We start from the raw sequence: 22154 nt of genomic DNA on the forward strand, positions 1-22154 counted from the left end.
TTTTTACCTCAAAACCCATTCATTTTTGGATTGTCAGGTTCTAAGCTGTACATTCTAGTATAGAAAATATGTTCTTTGGCATGTTCAATACATGATTTGTACAAAACTACACATTTTTATGATTTCACAAAGATCTTTGACACTAAAACACAACACCATTCCTTCAGGACAACACATAAAACTCATTTAAATTAACTTGATGATGTCCACATTACCACAAAACACATTGCAACAGGTGGTGATGGACGGACACGATAAAGTAGGTGGCATACAGGACACAGTGCCTACACACTGTCTACCCAGCAAACCAAAATGTGAATAAGTCAAGAGGTATGAGTACTTTCTGAAGGACATTCTTACATGGTTTGTATCAGGGTGACCAAGATATTTCCTCAATGTTCTTAGAATGTTATTTATATGTTCCCAGTTTTGAACAGTCAAGGAGGTTTATGCGTTAAGTGTCATCTTACTGTTGAGGAATTTGGCTGTACAACAATCCATGTAGAAACACATGTGACAATTATTTGTAATCACATGAATATATATTGGACAAACACCACTGAGATGGGACGAACAACTTTTCACTGACTTCCAGGTTGTGGTCTTTGGAAAGAGAGGATAACTCAATATAGTATTTTACTATTTTATATACACTGTAAAGTTGAGATATTTTGACTTTCATTTTCCCTACAAACTTGATTTCGGAAATCATGTTAAATTATTGCTTGGCAGTTTCGGTGAGGTGTACATAGATGTGCATATGTACTAAGACATATAGCCATAGTTTGAACAATAATTTGTTAAATCTCTTCTGTTATTGGTAACGGTGAGAGGTTAGCATGTGTTGGGGGTATGATATTTGACCCTCTAACTTTCTCACTCATCATTATTCACAATTCATTCAGGATTATCCGTAATCATGGTAGCATCCACATCAACATAGAAGTGTCGAGAAACATACTCTAAATAATCTTAAACCCAACCAAAACAAACTGCAAATGCATCCAACAAGTTTGTAGAGTCACAAGCTTGATGTAGTCGTTGCGTGATAGGAATATGGGACCAGATACTAAACGTTTGACTACTTTACTTTAGAGGTGTCAATCTTTAGGGCGGGGTGTCAATTTTGAACCCTACCTTTTCAGTCATTACTGCTCATCTTCATCAGGGGAGTCAATCATTTTGGACCTCGCTGTATATGCTCATTAGGCCATTGAGTGCAGCATGTCCCCACTTGAAATCTTCCAATTAAAACTGGATAATATCTCTATGTATTCACACTACACATTCAAAGCATCTCCCTGTACCCTCTTACACACAGTAAAACAGAACAGCTACGCCAAACCTTTTTGCAGCAATTCCACAGAAGCAGGTGGCAACAGTAGTTTTACAAGACCTTACAAGCATCAGTCAATTAGCACTCAAGGAGCTACAATCAGACTGGAACTAGGCCTGGGGTTGGGGCTGGGAAGACAGGGGGCGAGGGTAGTGGCCCGGGGGTAGTGGCCCGGGGGTTAGAGGTGGGTAGCAGTGTCTAGGGTCAGGGCTGTGGCTTGGGCTGTAGGTGAGGCTGAGGAGGCTAGCAGGGCAGTAGCCAGTCCCCCTGGGTGTGGAGCCCTTCTGTGGTCTGAGGTTGGGGTCTGGGACAGAGCTAGTGGTTTCAGTCTCTTCCCCGCCTCTCCCTCCAGGTCCCTAGTAGCGTTCAGCAGCACTTTGACACTCTGAGCGAAGACAGCTCTGGGGTCTGTAGCAGGGAGGGCAGGACAGGAACAGCTCTCCCTCAACTCCAGGTACTGGGGAGAGGGAGAGAGGGAGGTTATAGTGGAAACACACCAGAAAGACAAACGTATGACAGCAGCGTGTGGCAGTGGCTTGTTATCGCCCTAGGGTCAACTGACGCACCGGTGAGTCAATCAAAGTAACGCAATAATTTTTTTTTTGTCCGTTTAAGCTAGAGATTTCTGTGTTTTTGTATTCGATGTGTCGCAAGCCACCACATCCGCCGATGTCGCACTTCCGCATCTGCGGTGAAAGGTGACAGAGTTGGAGCGGTATTTGTCAGACCATGAGACATCCCAAAAATCGGTCTTCACTCTATGGAATGAGGAGACTCACGAACACAATAGTGGTCTCTACGACCCCCACAAGCATCAGGGGACTCTTCTGAAGTTGGTACCGTCGATGTAGCAACTTCTGTTGGTAGCGTCGGAACCGTTTTGGCTACAAACTACTGTGACCCCACTGTGTTCTCCGTTTTGCTCTACGACCCTCACAAGTTTCAAGGGACTCATCTGAAGGTAACCGGTACCGGTTTAAAAAATGTATGGAAGTATAAAGGTAGTTTTGTGCCTACCCAAAAATAAAGGCCAAATTCAATATTTTATCAAATCATTTTTGTACATATATTTTTTTTATACCTAATGGGTTCCTAAAATTCAAAATCAAATAGCTAAATGATACATAATAATATGACCATCTTAAAACAATTATACAAGTCAGATTAGAACCCCCCCCTCCCCCATTGAAAATGAACAATCGTCAGGAAATGAACTGAAAGTGACAGCAGATGTTGTGTGGTCAGAGACGATAGTACGGCCACAAGATGCTTTGAAAGTACATTTCTTCCGTCCACTAATCAGGTGAGTTTTCTCTCCTACACACACGGTGGATGTGAGTAAATCCATCCCTAAACTATACGGATCCAGATCACTACTTCTACAGGTCAATGTCCCAGTCTGGGATTCAACAGGAAGGCTCAGTAGCGTGCCAACTGTCTGTGTGTGTGTGTGTGTGTGTGTGTGTGTGTGTGTGTGTGTGTGTGTGCGCACATGTAACCCTGTGTGACACACAGGAGTGTATTTACCCTTGAGTGTATCTGTTTTAGCAGGAGAGGAACAGATGGAGAAAACACTAATTGTCCATCAGACGAGAGTTTGTGTGCTACTGTGCCTGTGAGGATATATGGGTGTGTGGTGTGCATACATACGTCTGTGTGTGTATGTACGTACACTACATGACCAAAAGTATGTGGACACCTGCTCGTCGAACATCTCATTCCAAAATCATGAGCATTAATATATAGTTGGTCCCCCTTTGCTGCTATAACAGCCTTCACTCTTCTGGGAAGACTTTTCACTAGATGTTGGAACATTGCTGCGGGGACTTGCTTCCATTCAGCCACAAGACTGATGTAGGGAGATTAGGCCTGGCTCGCAGTCGGCGGTCAAATTCATCCCAAAGGTGTTCAATAGGGTTGAGGTCAGGGCTCTGTGCAGGCCAGTCATGTTCTTCCACACCAATCTCGACAAACCATTTCTGTATGGACCTCGCTTTTTGCACAGGGGCATTGTCATGCTGAAACAGGAAAGAGCCTTCCCCAAATCGTTGCCACAAAGATGGAAGCACAGAATCATTGTGAATGTCACTGTATGCTGTAGCGTTAAGAATTCCTTTCACTGGAACTAAGGGGCCTGAACTATGAAAAACAGCCCCAGACCATAATTCCTCCTCCACCAAAATTTATAGTTGGCACTATGCAGTCGGGCAGGTTCCCTTCTCCTGGCATCCGCCAAACCCAGATTTGTCTGTCAGACTGCCAGATGGTGAAGCGTGATTCATCACTCCAGAGGTGTTTCCACTGCTCCAGTCCAATGACGGCGAGCTTTACACCACTCTTAGGGCCGCGCACATGTAGCCCGACCATGTTGACGTGGGTTGGATTCCGTCCCACGCCCTTCAGGCACAAATAACTCAATTCCCCTGATTGACTTGATTTGCTTACACATTTGAAATAAAGGGGAGACCAGGGAAAATGTACCCCCCAATCTTGATAAGAAATGACCATACCAGACACTTTTGGATAACATAAATAGGAAACAAATAAAATAATAACAGTAAGATTCACCAACATGAATTTCCATTCATACAAAGTGTCAGGTAAATTGCCACAGTAGATTTGCTGTGTTAAATGATTGAATACTTTATTTCCATTGTACAGAATGCTTGTCAAATAGATAAATCCCCCTTAGTCTATTCAAAAAGTTGTTCCGATGATAAGACCAACCAGAGACCGAACACATCTTGAAAGGGTTGCAAGCAGGACTAAGGCAACACCGACATCAACTTTTAGGGAGCGGTAATGAGGTGACCAACAATGGTTGTAATTGAGTTCAGCTGTGCAGGTTAATTTAGCGCGTATTGATGGTTTAATGAGACATCAGCTGGTAATCAGGTGCCATCGATGGTTGCAATAGTCCAATAGGCTACGTTCTGTGGGCTACCCGTTAGCCTATCCATTGTCACATAATGAATAAGTTAGTGTGTTTCTCTGGCTGAGTTGATGAGCTGATCTGGGCCTACTGTAGAACAATAAACTTTCCTCCAGTGTGGATGCTCGTCCACGTTTTATAGATGTATCATTTGTAAATATATACTGAACAAAAATATAAACATAACATGTAAAGTGTTGGTCCCATGTTTCATGAGCTGAAATAAAAATATGTTCCATACGCACAAAAAGCTTATTTCTCTCATATTTTGTGCACAAATTTGTTTACATCCCTGTTAGTGAGCATTTCTCCTTTGCCCAGATAATCCATCCACCTGACAGATGTAGCATATCAAGGGAAAAAATAAATCATGATCATTACACAGGTGCACCTTGTGCTGGGGACAATAAAAGGTAACTCTAAAATGTGCCGTTTTGTCACACAACACTACGGCACAAATGTCTCAAGTTTTGAGGGAGCGTGCAATTGGCATGCTGACTGCAGGAATGTCCACCAGAGTTGTTGCCAGATAATTTAATGTTAATATCTCTACCATAAGCCGCCTCCAACGTCATTTTGAAAACATTGAAATAAAAGCAATTAACATGTGGGACTAATGCAGGTTCAGACTGGTCACTATATCTCCCAGCACTGGGCACGAACTCATGAGGCTCGGAGCTGGAGCGCGCTGCTTAGACCACTGTGCTACGGCCTTTCACAACGCTCTAGTAGGCACTAAGAATACTAATGATACATAGGCTCGTCCTTTTGAATTATTTTGTTTTAAGCCTTCCCTAAACCATAGTCCTAACCTTAACCACTCGGAATTAATACCTAAACTGTTAACCTTTGAGTTGTTTTTGTCTTAACCCTGTAACAACGCAGAATTAACCCTGTAAAAAACGTGGAACGAATGTGTAAAAAAATAGACCTTCATCCATGAGTTAAAGGGCAGTGGGCAGGATTCAAATCCATGCAGACTCTGTCCCGGGAAACAGACATTGAGGAAACCATACATGTATTCTGCCTATTGCTTGCCTTCAACATTTAATAAAACAATTGATTAAAAAAAAATAAGAATAAAGATTTCCCCTAATGAAAACGGCATCTACCTCTACATAAGAATTCCCACGAGACATGCTGTAGCCTGCACGTAGCCAACATAAGGTATAATGTAGGTACGGTGTGCGTTGTATACAAAACAAACGCCTTCAGCTGCCCCCTGGCGGTGAGTCTAAATATTTATTCAGATATTAAAATCCTATTGCTGCAGGATTATTTTCCTCCTGCGACGAATGGGGTCAAATTAGGCTCCGACATCTGTAGGTGTCTCGTTAGACTAGACTCCCTGCTCAAATCCTACAGCTCTGTTGGAGTACTCCTCTTAGACCACAGTCCTCAGGCCATGTGATGTGCTTCTGTATAGTAGCAACACCAGGAAGTCAAGTGGACTATTCTATCTGCCTGCAGTGTGAGACCAGGTACAGCAGACTCCTCGGTCGTGTGCATACCACCAACACACAGCCATCATGTCTCATCAGACTGCAGGAATGACTTGATGACAAGATTGACATCATATAGGAAGGGAAAGGGGGACATCGAGTCAGTTGTTGGAACGAACGCATTCAACTGAAATGTGTCTTCCGCATTTAACCCAACCCCTGTGAATATAGACCCTTGGAGACAGTGTATACTGGTGTATGTGGACGAGTCCCTCTCTCTCCCCTGCATGCTTGCTACCTGTGGGACCAGCCTGTCCAGCTGTGTAACTCTGTTCCTGTGAGAGGGGTGTGTGGAGAGCCACTCTGGTACTGTAGGTTCTCCTGTCAGCTGGTCACTGATCTCCATCTGCTGCCAGAACACTGGCCCTGCCCGCACATCAGCACATGCCTGGAGGGAGAGACAGACTGGGTTACACACACCCGGAGCGCCTGTATGGTTGTCACGGAAACGATACATTACTACAGCATCCAGAACAGGTTGACGTTAGAAGTGGGAGAAATTCTATATTTGACAACATCGCCATCTAGTGCCCTGTAGGCAGCTGTAAGTTTAGTCAGCAAATACAGAGGGTCAGGAGGCAAGAGTGAGACAGAGCTACTGTCCTATCCTGTACCTTGGCAGCCAGCTGGAGTCCAACCTGATCAGCTTCTGCCTCCAACTTCCTGCTATAGGGACGATCAAACAGGAACTGACAGAGAGACACACACACACACACACAGAGAGAGATAGAGAGAGAGAGAGAGAGAGAGAGAGGGAGCGAGAAAGAGAGAGAGACACGCAGAGAGAGAGAGACACACAGAGAGAGAGACACGCAGAGAGAGAGAGACACAGACACAGAGAGAGACACCGAGACAGAGAGAGACACACAGAGAGAGAGAGAGAGACACAGAGAGAGAGAGAGACACACAGAGAGAGAGAGAGAGACACAGAGAGAGAGAGAGACACACAGAGAGAGAGAGACACACAGAGAGAGAGAGACACACAGAGAGAGAGAGAGACAGACACAGAGAGACACAGACACAGAGAGAGAGAGAGACACAGACACAGAGAGAGAGAGAGAGAGACAGACACAGAGAGAGAGAGAGAGAGACAGACACAGAGAGAGAGAGACAGACAGACACAGAGAGAGAGAGAGACACAGACACAGAGAGAGAGAGAGACACAGAGAGAGAGAGAGAGACACAGAGAGAGAGAGAGAGACACAGACACAGAGAGAGAGACACAGACAGAGAGAGAGAGAGAGAGAGACACAGACACAGAGAGAGAGAGAGAGAGAGACAGACACAGAGAGAGAGAGAGAGAGACAGACACAGAGAGAGAGAGACAGACACAGAGAGAGAGAGAGAGACACAGACACAGAGAGAGAGAGAGACACAGACACAGAGAGAGAGAGAGAGACACAGACACAGAGAGAGAGAGAGACACAGAGAGAGAGAGACACAGACACAGAGAGAGAGAGAGACACAGACACAGAGAGAGAGAGACACAGACACACACAGAGAGAGAGAGAGAGACACAGAGAGAGACACAGAGAGAGAGACACAGAGAGAGAGAGATTAGTTAAACATATCTTTCACCACATGAAAAGTTGTGATATGTGTCTGTTACCTGTATGAGCTTAGTCTGTATCCACTGTCCCAGTACAGCCAGGCTGTCTCGAGGACACACGGCCCAGATGGCTGTTAGCAGGATCAGAGACAGGAAGTCTACCACATGAGACATACTGGCCTGCTCTGCCTGGAGGGAGGAAGGGAGTGAAGGAGCGAAAAGAGAGACAAAAGTAGGGAGGGGAGAGAGAAAGTAGAAAAGCAATAAATAAATAATTCTCTGTAAGTGTATTGATTGTTCCCACCGATTTCATCTGAGGTTTTAATTCAGACCTAATATGGAGATTACATTAGGAAATGGTGAATCTAACAGCAGGCACCCAGGGCGAGGCTGGAACTGATTAATCCATATTCATTTTCTCCATCTAATTAAACTGTCCTGTATTGGAGGGTATACAGGTCTCAGAGGAAGTGATCAGGAACTAACTCCAAACATTTCTCTCAGAGCAAGAACCATATCCCATTAGAACAGTCAGCGGTTCTGATTTCACTGAAAAGGGATGAGACTCTCCACTTAAAACAGCCGTAGCGTCAGTCCAGAAACAACATTAGCGTCTCAGACATCTAAAGTACTCTCTGTCTGTGAGCTTCTAGTGACTGATGATACGACCCCACTGCAGTTAATGACATCCTCCCTGCAGACCTGCGACAGATCTGAGCTGTAGGTCAGGTGACGTGGATGAGAGAGGAGGAGAGCAGTAGTACTGTAGCATGACTGAGGCTGATGAGTCACTCGGCACAGAACAGGACACCACTCTATGTAGCCCCCAAGCAAGCAACGAGCAAACACACACACACACACACACACAGTCTTGTATAACTAACCTTGTGGGGACACACAATTCAGTCCCATTCAAAATCCTCACACACGTATACTACAGACAGACAAAAAGGCCTGGCTGTATACTCACAGAGTGTCCCATCACTAGAGAGACAGACAGAAAGGCCTGGCTGTATACTCACAGAGTGTCCCATCACTAGAGAGACAGACAGAAAGGCCTGGCTGTATACTCACAGAGTGTCCCATCACTAGAGAGACAGACAGAAAGGCCTGGCTGTATACTCACAGAGTGTCCCATCACTAGAGAGACAGACAGAAAGGCCTGGCTGTATACTCACAGTGTCCCATCACTAGAGAGACAGACAGAAAGGCCTGGCTGTATACTCAGTGTCCCATCACTAGAGAGACAGACAGAAAGGCCTGGCTGTATACTCACAGAGTGTCCCATCACTAGAGAGACAGACAGAAAGGCCTGGCTGTATACTCACAGAGTGTCCCATCACTAGAGAGACAGACAGAAAGGCCTGGCTGTATACTCAGTGTCCCATCACTAGAGAGACAGACAGAAAGGCCTGGCTGTATACTCAGTGTCCCATCACTAGAGAGACAGACAGAAAGGCCTGGCTGTATACTCAGTGTCCCATCACTAGAGAGACAGACAGAAAGGCCTGGCTGTATACTCAGTGTCCCATCACTAGAGAGACAGACAGAAAGGCCTGGCTGTATACTCACAGAGTGTCCCATCACTAGAGAGACAGACAGAAAGGCCTGGCTGTATACTCAGTGTCCCATCACTAGAGAGACAGACAGAAAGGCCTGGCTGTATACTCACAGAGTGTCCCATCACTAGAGAGACAGACAGAAAGGCCTGGCTGTATACTCACAGAGTGTCCCATCACTGCGTGGGCCATCTCATGTCCCAGGATGAAGGTGAGCTGGTGAACATCTGCAACGGCCTCCAACATCCCGGTGAACATAAACACCTTTCCATTCTAGAGGAGAGAGACAGCTATCATACAAACAACAGTCAACTTTTGATCTTACTGTTTTGTTCTTCGCTGGCCAGTTTCGTCTACATGTTTTGATCTGGACTGGGAATAAAAACAAACAAGCCCCCCCCCCACACACACACACACACACAGACACACAGACACACACACACACACACACACACACACACACACACACACACACACACACACACACACAGAGAGAGCAGGGACTCACAGGCAGTACGAAAGCGTTGACGGAAGGGCTGTCGACCAAGTGGACGCTCCATGGAACAGAGGAGACCTCTGGGATGTCCTTGTTCCTCTGGGCCAGGTGCTCCACCACTCTCTCTACCACCTGGTGACGAGGGTCCTTCTGGGGAACCATCAACTCAGCAAATTCCTCCATGTACTGGGTAGAACACACACACACACACACACACACACACACACACACAGTTAAATCAACATCCTCCTTGCACTGAGGACACAAACAAGTCGGTTACTGAACTATTATTATATTATAATTAACAATAAGGCCCGAGGGGGTGTGGTATAGGGCCAATATACCATGGCTAACGGCTGTTCTAAGGCACGACGCAACGCGGAGTACCTGGATACAGCCCTTAGCCGTGATATATTGGCCATATACCACAAACCGCTGAGGTGCCTTATTGCTATTAGAAACTGGTTACCAACGTAATTAGAACAGTATATATGGTCTGATATACCACGGCTTTCAGCCAATCAGCATTCAGGGCTCGAACCACCAGGTTTATAATATATTATGAATTCATCATTTCCTAAAACAAGTTCATCTGAACGGTTGAAAACGATGATCTTATTAGGTATAACATGGCCCATCTCTCTTCACCCCCCTCTCTCTCCGCAGTACAAAACAGGATTCCCCCATTATAGTAAATGGAATATATTTTTCAAGACAATTATGATCCCAATAATTGCTTCCAGTACACCAGATATACGTCTTTGAAACAGACACAGAAGAGGTTTAAGGATCATTAGTTGCTAATGGTTGCCTGCAGTAACCCGGTTAGCCTTCAACTTGAGTTACTCAATGAGAGAGGACAGTACTGAGCTAGCCTGCAACGTCACTTCCTGGAGTAGCTCAAACCGTGCATGTTATGTCTCCACGAGACGTTACCTTATCAGACTGCATTTGTCTTCAACGAGCTATTGAGCCTTCAAAGGAATGACTGGTGTCAAGTGATTGATGGCCATTCATATACAGTTACTGGTCTCACCCCATCTCCTGTCACTGCAGCCAGCTCCATGTAGTTCTCTTTACTGAACACCAGGAGGCGTGTGCGTCCCGTGATGGGCGATTCGTCCAGATGAGTCAGGAAGAAACTTGCCATGATCACCATAGCAACCATACCCCCGGCCACCAGCTGCCAACGGCGACGCCAGAAATTCTGACGCACGAGCTGCTGCTTATTGGGAGGTAGGGCCAACCACCACTTCCTGATACTCCTAGAGGAGAGGGGACACCAAAAACACCATGTAGCACTACTAGAGACACCATGCAGCACTACTAGAGACAGAGACACCATGTAGCACTACTAGAGACAGAGACACCATGTAGCACTACTAGAGACAGAGACACCATGCAGCACTACTAGAGACAGAGACACCATGTAGCACTACTAGAGACAGAGACACCATGTAGCACTACTAGAGACAGAGACACCATGTAGCACTACCAGAGACAGAGACACCATGCAGCACTACCAGAGACAGAGACACCATGCAGCACTACCAGAGACAGAGACACCATGCAGCACTACCAGAGACAGAGACACCATGCAGCACTACCAGAGACAGAGACACCATGCAGCACTACCAGAGACAGAGACACCATGTAGCACTACTAGAGACAGAGACACCATGCAGCACTACTAGAGACAGAGACACCATGCAGCACTACTAGAGACACCATGCAGCACTACTAGAGACACCATGTAGCACTACTAGAGACACCATGTAGCACTACTAGAGACACCATGCAGCACTACTAGAGACACCATGTAGCACTACTAGAGACACCATGCAGCACTACTAGAGACACCATGCAGCACTACTAGAGACAGAGACACCATGCAGCACTACTAGAGACAGAGACACCATGCAGCACTACTAGAGACAGAGACACCATGCAGCACTACTAGAGACAGAGCCACCATGCAGCACTACTAGAGACAGAGCCACCATGCAGCACTACTAGAGACAGAGCCACCATGCAGCACTACTAGAGACAGAGACACTATGCAGAACTACTAGAGACAGAGACACCATGCAGCACTACTAGAGACACCATGCAGCACTACTAGAGACACCATGTAGCACTACTAGAGACACCATGTAGCACTACTAGAGATACCATGCAGCCCTACTAGAGACACCATGTAGCACTACTAGAGACACCATGTAGCACTACTAGAGACACCATGCAGCACTACTAGAGACAGAGACACCATGCAGCACTACTAGAGACAAAGACACCATGTAGCACTACTAGAGACAGAGACACCATGTAGCACTACTAGAGACAGAGACACCATGTAGCACTACTAGAGACAGAGACACCATGTAGCACTACTAGAGACAGAGACACCATGCAGCACTACTAGAGACAGAGACACCATGTAGCACTACTAGAGACACCATGTAGCACTACTAGAGACAGAGACACCATGTAGCACTACTAGAGACAGAGACACCATGTAGCACTACTAGAGACAGAGACACCATGTAGCACTACTAGAGACAGAGACACCAAAAACACCATGTAGCAGCAACGTCTATCTTACCATCATAAACCGTATCAATGTACTGTGCATTCGGAAAGTATTCAGACCCCTTCACTTTTCCCACATTGTTACGTTTTAGCATTATTCTAAAATGCATATAATACATGTTTTTCCTCATCAATCTACACACAATACCCCATAATCACAAAGAGAAAAAAGTTTTAGACATTTTTGCAAACCTATTAAAAATAGAAAACAGAAATACCTTATTTACATAAGTATTCAGACCCTTTGCTATGAGACTCGAAATTGAGCTCAGGTGCATCCTGTTTCCATTGATCATCCTTGAGATGTTTCTACAACTTGATTGGAGTCCACCTGTGGTAAATTCAATTGACTGGACATGATTTGGAAAGGCACAGTCCTGTCTATATAAGGTCCCGCAGTTGACAGTGCATGTCAGAGCAAAAACCAAGCCATGAGGTTGAAGGACTTGTCTGTAGAGCTCCAAGACAGGATTGCGTCAAGGCACAGATCTGGGAAAGTGTACCAAAAAATGTCTGCAGCATTGAAGGTCTCCAAGAACACAGTGGCCTCCATCAATCTTAAATGGAAGAAGTTTGGAACAAGCAAGAATCTTCGTAGAGCTGGCCACCCGGCCAAACTGAACAATCGGGGGAGAAGGGCCTTGGTCAGGAAGCTGACCAAGAACCCGATGGTCACTCTGACAGAGCTCCAGAATTCCTCTGTGGAAATGGTTGTCCTTCTGGAAGGTTCTCCCATCTCTGCAGCACTCCACCAATCAGGCCTTTATGGTAGAGTGGCCAGACAGAAGCCACTCGACAAAAGGCACATGACAGCCCGCTTGGAGTTTGCCAAAAGGCACCTAAAGGACTCTCAGGCCAAAAGGACTCTCAGACCATGAGAATGAAGGTTCTCTGGTCTGATGAAACCAAGATTGAACTCTTTGGCCTGAATGCCATGCATCACATCTGGAGGAAACCAGGCACCGCTCATCCCCTGGCCAATACTATCCCTACAGTGAAGCATGGTGGTGGCAGCATCATGCTGTGGGGATATTTTTCAGCGTCAGGGACTGGTAGACTAGTCAGGATCGAGGGAAAGATTAACGGAGCAGAGCACAGAGAGACCTGCTCCAGAGCACTCAGGACCTCAGACTGGGGCGAAGGTTCACCTTCCAACAGGACAACAACCCTAAGCACACAGCCAAGACTACATAGGAGTGGCTTCGGAACAAGTCTCTGAATTTCCTTGAGTGGCACAGCCAGAGCCCGGACTCGAAACCGATCAAACATTTCTGGAGAGACCAGAAAATAGCTGTGCACCAATGCTCCCCAGCCAACCTGAAAGAGCTTGAGAGGATCTGCAGAGAAGAAAGGGAGAAACTCCCCAAATACAGCTGTGCCAAGCTTGTAGCATCATACCCAGGAAGAAGCAAGGCTGTAATCGCTGCCAAAGGTGCTTCAACAAAGTACTTAGTAAAGGGTCTGAATACTTATGCAAATGTGATATACGTTTAAAAATTTTTATACATTTGCAAAAATGTCAACACTTTTTGGGGATTCGTCATTATGAGGTGTTATGGGTAGATTGATAAGGGGGGGGAAACAATTTCATCCATTTTAGAATAAGGCTGTGATGTAATAAAATGTAGAAAAAGTGAAGGGGTCTGAATACTTTGAATGCACTGTAGACGGAAGGAGACGACACTCGGACGTGTATCTTACCTGCCCAGTATAATAGCCACTATCTTCTGCAGGGGTTTGAGTACCAGCCATATGAGAGGCGCAGGCAGGGCGCGATGAGGAGCAGAGGTATGGAAGAAGTTCTGTCCATGCTTAGACAGCCATATAACAGGGAGACAGTGGACAGCAGGGTCAGGTCTAGGTGTCCCCACTGGGAAAAGTACTGTTCTTACATTCTCAGATGAGAAAAGTCGTCTCTGAGACGAAGATGACCTCAATTGAAGTTGACAAACAGAGTCTGTGGTTTCGGGCTGCAGTAGAATCCGACATGTGTTGGTTGAGTAGAGTTCTGTAGAAGGTAACGTCCTCCTGGTTGTTGATTGACTCTGTCGGCAAAGGGAGGTTTGAAAGCTTCTAGACAGGTAGGCAGGTAGGCAACTGCGTTGGTTCCTCATGAGACGGACACACAACAACTCCATGGTTCTTGAATGAGAAGACACCACTTCCTGAAACGCCCAGGTGAAAAGCCTATGGAAGAACAGTCCTTGACTATGGAAGCCCATTCCCGCCACCCCAAAAGATTTCAATTTAAAAGCAATGTTCCCGCTTTAGCGGAGACTGCATTCACGGTAAACTCGGAAACGCTTGAGCTTTACTAATTGAACAGAGCCCTAAAATGTTGATACTAATGTCATTTTAAAAAACTGAAACTGAGCTGAAATCCCTCTGGATTTCCAGGCTAGGGGGGTAGTGGCTCAGGAGGTTAACTTTGGCATGTTGTAGAATTTTTTATTAAAGTTTGGCATGTGTGTTTGGCTGACTTTTTAGAAGCCTTCTCCCACATCAATAAAACTTAAACGCATAACACACGTGTGTAGAAAAGGCTGGATGTTATTTTACACTTCTGTTTATTTTCAGCAAAGATCTACTCAAGCCCCCACCAAAATATGCCCGAAGCACCAGAAAACCTGTGCCACTGCTACCAAGAAGCAAAAGGCTAAAACACAGCACAAGCCACCAAGTAATGACAGTGAGGACGGCCCTTCACAACATAAGCAAACCCCTTATTCTCATTCTTCATCAATTGGGAAGGTATTTTATCTGTACCAAGAATTGCCATGATGTATTTTACTGCAGAGAATGTTGAACCTTCATGCTCTGAGGACAGGTCATGTGGGAGACCGAGATCTCCTGCCTCTTCAGATGAGATCCCCCTCACCAAAGCGCTGCAGAGGCTCTGGTCCTTTTCCTATGCCGGAAGCAAGTGATGACAACTATTTTTTATGATATTGAAATTAGGCTGTTTTATTTGGAAGTTAAAAAAAATGTAAACGACTTTAACAATACATTTATTTTGAAAGAGTCCTATAACTGAGATTAGTGAGCTTTTAAAGGACAGTGGACGAGTCTGGTGGAGGAATTCAACTTGAACGAGACGGAAGAAGCATTACTAAAGATGGAAGAGCAGCAAATGGAGAATGATTTCCGAAAACACACTGCTCAAAAAAATAAAGGGAACACTAAAATAACACATCCTAGATCTGAATGAATTAAATAATCTTATTAAATACTTTTTTCTTTACATAGTTGAATGTGCTGACAACAAAATCACACAAAAATAATCAATGGAAATCCAATTTATCAACCCATGGAGGTCTGGATTTGGAGTCACACTCAAAATTAAAGTGGAAAACCACACTACAGGCTGATCCAACTTTGATGTAATGTCCTTAAAACAAGTCAAAATGAGGCTCAGTAGTGTGTGTGGCCTCCACGTGCCTGTATGACCTCCCTACAACGCCTGGGCATGCTCCTGATGAGGTGGCGGATGGTCTCCTGAGGGATCTCCTCCCAGACCTGGACTAAAGCATCCGCCAACTCCTGGACAGTCTGTGGTGCAACGTGGCATTGGTGGATGGAGCGAGACATGATGTCCCAGATGTGTTCAATTGGATTCAGGTCTGGGGAACGGGCGGGCCAGTCCATAGCATCAATGCCTTCCTCTTGCAGGGACTGCTGACACACTCCAGCCACATGAGGTCTAGCATTGTCTTGCATTAGGAGGAACCCAGGGCCAACCGCACCAGCATATGGTCTCACAAGGGGTCTGAGGATCTCATCTCGGTACCTAATGGCAGTCAGGCTACCTCTGGCGAGCACATGGAGGGCTGTGCGGCCCCCCCAAAGAAATGCCACCCCACACCATGACTGACCCACCGCCAAACCGGTCATGCTGGAGGATGTTGCAGGCAGCAGAACGTTCTCCACGGCGTCTCCAGACTCTGTCACATGTGCTCAGTGTGAACCTGCTTTCATCTGTGAAGAGCACAGGGCGCCAGTGGCGAATTTGCCAATCTTGGTGTTATCTTGCAAATGCCAAACGTCCTGCACGGTGTTGGGCTCTAAGCACAACCCCCACCTGTGGACGTCGGGCCCTCATACCACCCTCATGGAGTCTGTTTCTGACCGTTTGAGCAGACACATGCACATTTGTGGCCTGCTGGAGGTCATTTTGCAGGGCTCTGGCAGTGCTCCTCCTTGCACAAAGGCGGAGGTAGCGGTCCTGCTGCTGGGTTGTTGCCCTCCTATGGCCTCCTCCACGTCTCCTGGTAGCGCCTCCATGCTCTGGACACTACGCTGACAGACACAGCAAACCTTCTTGCCACAGCTCGCATTGATGTGCCATCCTGGATGAGCTGCACTACCTGAGCCACTTGTGTGGGTTGTAGACTCCGTCTCATGCTACCACTAGAGTGAAAGCACCACCAGCATTCAAAAGTGACCAAAACATCAGCCAGGAAGCATAGGAACTGAGAAGTGGTCTGTGGTCACCACCTGCAGAACCACTCCTTTATTGGGGGTGTCTTGCTAATTGCCTATAATTTCCACCTGTTGTCTATTCCATTTGCACAACAGCATGTGAAATTTATTGTCAATCAGTGTTGCTTCCCAAGTGGACAGTTTGATTTCACAGAAGTGTGATTGACTTGGAGTTACATTGTGTTGTTTAAGTGTTCCCTTTATTTTTTTGAGCAGTGTACATGGTGAGAAATTAAATGTTTCATTGGTATGAATTTAATTACATTATACTGCAATGTAGTACTGGATGGAAAATTCCAGTACATGTGGAATGCATTAGTGTCTTTTTGTCAAATGAGATATCTCAGATCTCAAAGCTGGGGGGAAAGACATCCCGGACCAGGTGAAGAGAGCAATGCACTGCTAAACTATTACCATATTTGTTTCACTTCTTTAAATTAGGTCATGGTGTGTTGCTTGTAAAGTACATAGTTTGTGTTCTACACAAAACCCTGACAAACAAGCCTCATGTCAACGATGAATATGAAAAGAAACAATAGGATGAGTGCCTTTGAGGACTCTACCCTTTGCAGCATCATTATATGTACAGTGGAGGCCAAATCATGACATTTTACATGACATTTGAATACCTTCTCTAGATAATATTTGTTTTCCCCCTTTACATCAAGTGTGAGTCTTGGCGAATCAAAGGCTACAGAGGAGAAATACTACAGGCGATGTCAACCTGCCTGAAATATGCACCTGGCCGCATGGGGGGCAGTGGAAGGGCATGAAATAGTTCTTAAGAAGTTAAAAGCATCAAAGCCTGTTTAGCTTTCATTTATACATCTATTTTGTGGTGCAATACATTTACTTCAACCGTTCTTGACTTTCACAACACACGTTTTTACATGGACAAAGGTTTACACAATGCTGTTCCAAGTTAAAGCTCAAAATATGTTACAGAGAATGACAATAGCCAACAGTAGTATAGACCCTATGTCTGGAAGATACAATTCTACTCATGGTGCAAAGTGTATTATACATCAGAGTGCTTTCAAGAGTGTGCAACATCAAAAAGGTCCTAGTTGATACCACTTGTTTCCCTATTCTTAGCTCAGGCTCTTATCCTTATTTCATGGAAAGAAGCCTACGTCACAAAACGGCTAATACTTCTCAACACACTTCATAGATTAGCGATAATCCCTGTTGAATTCATGGTGTGTTTTGGCCAAATCCGACCACAATGTGTTCTCAACCTCACTCCCATATCGAAATGTATTTGATTATTAGAGGAGTATAGTTTTCAAACTCGATTGTACCGAAATTAAAAAATAACTGTTGGCTTGAGTGGGTGAATAAAAGTTGAAATCTCATTGATCAACGTCTCAACCAAATACTACCAACATTTCCACGTTGAAATGAAGTGGTTCCCAGTGGGTTGTTTCCGTGGCCAGAGGGGATCAGAGTGCATGGGCTTCTCTAGCATACCTGCAGCTGTGGTTATCAGTAGGCTACAGCTGATCAGACTGAAGCACAGATTAATTGTGCAAAGGTAGACAGATCATGTCAGTCTAAACAAAGTTACTTTGTTGTCCATCTTTTCTATGTTTTTGAGGCAACATTTTAATTAAACCAAATCAAAAGTGCTGGGGCAAATGCCAGTTTGGCACAAGTATGCGGTCAGCCTACTGACCTCTGCAACATAACGATACATGGACATCCGCACACATTGCTACAAATCATTTTTTAAACATAATCCTATTCTTATGATGTTGCTGAACATTTTGCGATAGTGAACAATTTATCATGATTCAACATTTTTATATAGTATCTCAAACTTTTGACTTACGCATCTCAATTTTGAAATAGTATACATTTTGACTTGAGAATCTCGAAATTGATAGCATCGACAAAAACAATATTGTGGCGGGAATGGGCTTCCATAATGACACATCGAGTTCAACTAACATTCGTTTGCAATTGCCAGTAGTTTCCCTGAGATTACCACCTTTTAACTGTGGTTTAATTCATATCTAGTAATGTTGGTAACAGATTCAATGTCATGTCATTGCAGTCTTGCCTCACGTCGTTACTTAGCTATAACTACCTAGCTAGCTGATCTGATGCAATGCACCGATATAGAACGTCTAAACACGTGAAAGTTGCCTTTGTATGATCGATACTCTCTTAAAAACCCTTAGTTCGTCTTGGAGGCTCCAGCTTGAGAAATACATTCTGATTTACCTTTATTCGTTTACTTTGACGGTCCTCTGCAAGTCAAACACATAGGAACTGTTTTGTGCGTCTAAAATAATAGTCCCCCCGCAACTGCAATGCATGCTCTAAGACAATGTTCCGACAATCACCGTCTCCTCAAAAATGAAATTCTCCAGACAGCGTCTATTCATGTTTCAAACTGAAATTACATGCACTACATTATGCACATTTTAATAACGACAGTGATAAAGCATACTATTTTCTGTTTTTCAAAATGTGCAAACACAAACATTTAAATGTTCCGACTTTCCATCCTTTTATTTGAAAGGTGGATTGGTATAACCTACAATACATATGCTATGAATAACATTTAAAAATGTGATATTGACTCATCACTTGTTGGTTTTGTTAATTCAATACAGACATATAAAACAGTAGGCACACTTGATTTAGCTAGCCACAGGGAGGAAGAGTTTTCCCTTTTGGAAAAAAACTCCACCTAGTGTACCAGTTGAGATAACCCTTATTCAATGACTTTGAGCCATTGGATCTCCCCTTTAGCCTTGTGAGGCAAATTCCCCAACGCTGTCCAAATGCTGCCTAAACGCAAATACGCCTCGTACGGAATGTTTTGCAAATATTTAGAACTTAACTTTCATATGAACAAGACAGAATTTGGAGGCTGTGTTCCAGTCGGTGAAACTTTGCTAAACTGCGTACAGTAATCCTATATTTTGTATTTTATGGACTCTGTCACGCTGTTACTGAAAGTTGAGTTCCAAATGTTTCCAAAACCGTATCGCAAGGATTACTAACGTTTCTAAATGTTAAAACAAATAGTCGGGAATGTAGTTCACATGGAGCCAGCTGTACTCCATACCATCTGCTGAGAACCCAAGATGGGGACTTGATGTAAACCCCCTTGTGTTCTCGAGAGCTGCAGTCGAGCTAAATCAAGTACGCCTACTAATGAACCTAAAAAACGAGCAAAAAAACTAAGAACTGGATACATAAAGAAACCTATTAGATTCAGAATAGATAATCATGACCAGTCAACAACACAGAACCAAACTGTATTGGATGTAAGATCTCTTCTTTGGCTGTGTGTGAGTTAATAGTTTTGATATTAGGCGTTTCTAAATGATCAGTTGGAGAGACCGATTCATTCTCCCAGTTTTCCTGTGTTCCTGTGTCTTCTGTTAAGTTGACGTTGATTGGCTGAGCGAAGGGGAAGGCATGGGCGTTGACTGGCTCTGGGGAGCCAGAGGTTCCGCCCTCATCCTGGTCTCTGGGTTGCTCGGAAACAAAGTGAGACTGGAAGAGAGCATGGATCTGGGAAAGGAAGGGATCTCCCTCCTCTGGCAGGGGCTCCAGATATCTCCCTAAAGATGCCATCATCTACAGAGAGATACAGAGGGTGAGACAGGAAGGTGAGAGTAGGTGAGACATGGGTTGAGAGATAGAAGTGAGGCAGGGGTGGTGAGAGCAAGATGAGAAAAGACAAGACAGCAGAGAGGAGGGGTTAGACAATAGAGAATGATAGAGGACTCTTCTTTGTATTTGTCCCATTATGGCGACTGAGTTGGTAAACAAACTGAAAGGGTGTATACTGCCACCTAGAGTGCGGTTTGAAGACAACGGTATAAAGACCAGGTTGGCAATTTAATGCCACCTGAATGTTCATCCCTCCCGATGAACCGGATGGAATTATGTGATCCTTCCTTAACCCATTGAAAGCTCCACTCAGTTAACTACTTCTAAATGGTGAAAGTCCTCAATGGCACTACCCATGCTAAAACTGGCTGTTGTGCACTAGAGTCCTCTATCTCTATAGGTGAGACAGCGATATGAGCCAGGGAGGCAGTGTGATCTACCTTCTCTAGACAGGTGAGATGAGAGTCCCTGCGGAACAGCCTGTCCATCTGGACGCTGCCGTGGGCATGTTTATATTTGCAGATGATCCACTCTGCTCTCCTCATCAGCTGGCCCCAGTCAGGCTGCTGCTGGGAACACTGGTAGTCAAACCTGTAGGGCAGCTCTGAGAAAGGTAAGGAGAGAGAGAGAGGATGAATATGCCAGTTTGATAATGGGTTGTAAAAGGGGTAATGTTAAGAGGCGTGTGTGTCGTACTCTGTGGTCCTGTAGGTTCTTGGTCGTCTCTGACCATCAGGCAGGTGGTCTGGGAATGTGGGGAGGGGTTAGCAGGGTCAAACGGACTCACAATCATCCCAATAAAGGGGGCTCCGCCTCGAGAGAAATAACTCTGAGAGAGAGAGAGAGAGAGAGAGAGAGGAGTGAGAGTCAGGACACACGTGCGCACACTCACAGTCACATGCGCACACACAGCTATATGTACCTGGAACTGGTCCTGTGTGTGTATATCCCGTAGAGAGGGGTTAGGGTGGAAGGTGGGGTGAGAGTGGTACCATCCCACTACAGCCGAGCCCAGGCTAGACAGCATCTCACAGGCCTGAGTCTGAGACAACGGGTCCATCTCACACTGCAGACCTGTACTCACACTGTTACAAGGCTCCGCTGCAAAGATCTAGGACAAAGACACACACGGATACAGAGACGCACGCGGGATATATTAGTGTTATCAGTATTTTCTATCATCATCATCATCATCATCACCACGGTGGTGGTATCACCTTCAGGACTTTGTCCTCCTCGCTGTAAGCTCCTCCCAGTAGGCCGATAACCTCTCCCATTGACACATGAGCATGCTGGGTAAAAATACAAACAAAAAAGACACTGAGCCCTAAGACCTAAGCCTTGGTAAACAACCCACACTGATATCTCTCTCTGTGTGTCCATGTGTAAACATAGTTGCTAAATTAGATAAGATAGTACTCTATTACACAGTACTTTATGAAGAGAGTACTTCATTAAATATATGTACCTACCATGTCCATGACGAGGAGAGCCTCAGCACACACCATCACCTGGAAGGGCTCCGGTCTGTCCTCTCCAAACACACGGCACGGAATCAACTGGAACGGATCCAACAACCTGATGATGGAGAGAGAGAGAGACGTTTAATGCATGTCATCTACAGTACACATTTATAAGGAACCACAGTATTTTGTGACCACACACACACACACACACGTATAAGTGGTAGTATACATCACCCACTCACCTTCTGTGCCTGGAGACCTTACAGGGTTTAGATTGCCGTCTCATCTCCTCTCTCCTCAGGGCTAGCTCCTCTGCACTCAGATGCTCGTATGTCTGTCCCTCCAGGTCTTTAGCGTCACGCCAGTTCCCCCACACGTCCCTCACACGACGCTTCCTGGTTCGCTACAACACACAACCAATCAACAACCCATTAACAGCATGTCATACACCTATAACAGGTCCCAGACACCTCACATACACCTGATGAAGAGCCATCATGAACCTGACATAGAACTGTAATATAAATACAACAGTAGTGTATAGGGGCCTTTAATAAATCAAATAAATGACATATAAACCTAAGCCTGACAAATACCTAACATAGCTAAGTGT

The 22154-nt window shown here is 45.1% G+C and overlaps 2 protein-coding genes across 4 annotated transcripts in view; both read right to left on the reverse strand.

Moving 5' to 3' along the window:
- oma1 (OMA1 zinc metallopeptidase) lies at positions 1-18736 on the reverse strand. Of its 3 annotated transcripts, XM_029750911.1 has the most exons (10): positions 18669-18724; positions 14730-14871; positions 13665-14150; positions 10411-10639; positions 9387-9560; positions 9044-9151; positions 7380-7508; positions 6385-6459; positions 6009-6158; positions 1-1793 (listed from the first exon to the last, which is right to left on the reverse strand). In XM_029750911.1, exons 3-10 carry the CDS (start codon positions 14099-14101, stop codon positions 1515-1517), a joined length of 1581 nt encoding a protein of 526 aa, XP_029606771.1. In that variant the 5' UTR covers positions 14102-14150; positions 14730-14871; positions 18669-18724; the 3' UTR covers positions 1-1514. The 3 variants fall into 3 exon arrangements, with proteins under 3 accessions (XP_029606771.1, XP_029606770.1, XP_029606769.1); XM_029750910.1 differs by lacking the exon at positions 14730-14871 and having other exon boundaries at positions 13665-14128; positions 18669-18736; XM_029750909.1 differs by lacking the exon at positions 14730-14871 and having other exon boundaries at positions 18669-18731.
- The window catches only part of LOC115192420 (histone H2A deubiquitinase MYSM1), a 16981-nt gene continuing 12077 nt past the window's right edge, over positions 17251-22154 (reverse strand). The window contains exons 10-16 of the mRNA XM_029750908.1: positions 21784-21944; positions 21548-21653; positions 21293-21367; positions 20998-21186; positions 20772-20904; positions 20516-20679; positions 17251-20039 (exon numbers count right to left, since the gene is read on the reverse strand). Of these exons, the coding sequence (XP_029606768.1) occupies positions 19671-20039; positions 20516-20679; positions 20772-20904; positions 20998-21186; positions 21293-21367; positions 21548-21653; positions 21784-21944 (1197 nt within the window). The 3' untranslated portion in view covers positions 17251-19670. The remainder of the gene's footprint in view (positions 20040-20515; positions 20680-20771; positions 20905-20997; positions 21187-21292; positions 21368-21547; positions 21654-21783; positions 21945-22154) is intronic.

Source organism: Salmo trutta, chromosome 4 (genome assembly GCF_901001165.1).
Source record: "Salmo trutta chromosome 4, fSalTru1.1, whole genome shotgun sequence".
Taxonomy (NCBI): Eukaryota; Metazoa; Chordata; class Actinopteri; order Salmoniformes; family Salmonidae; genus Salmo; species Salmo trutta.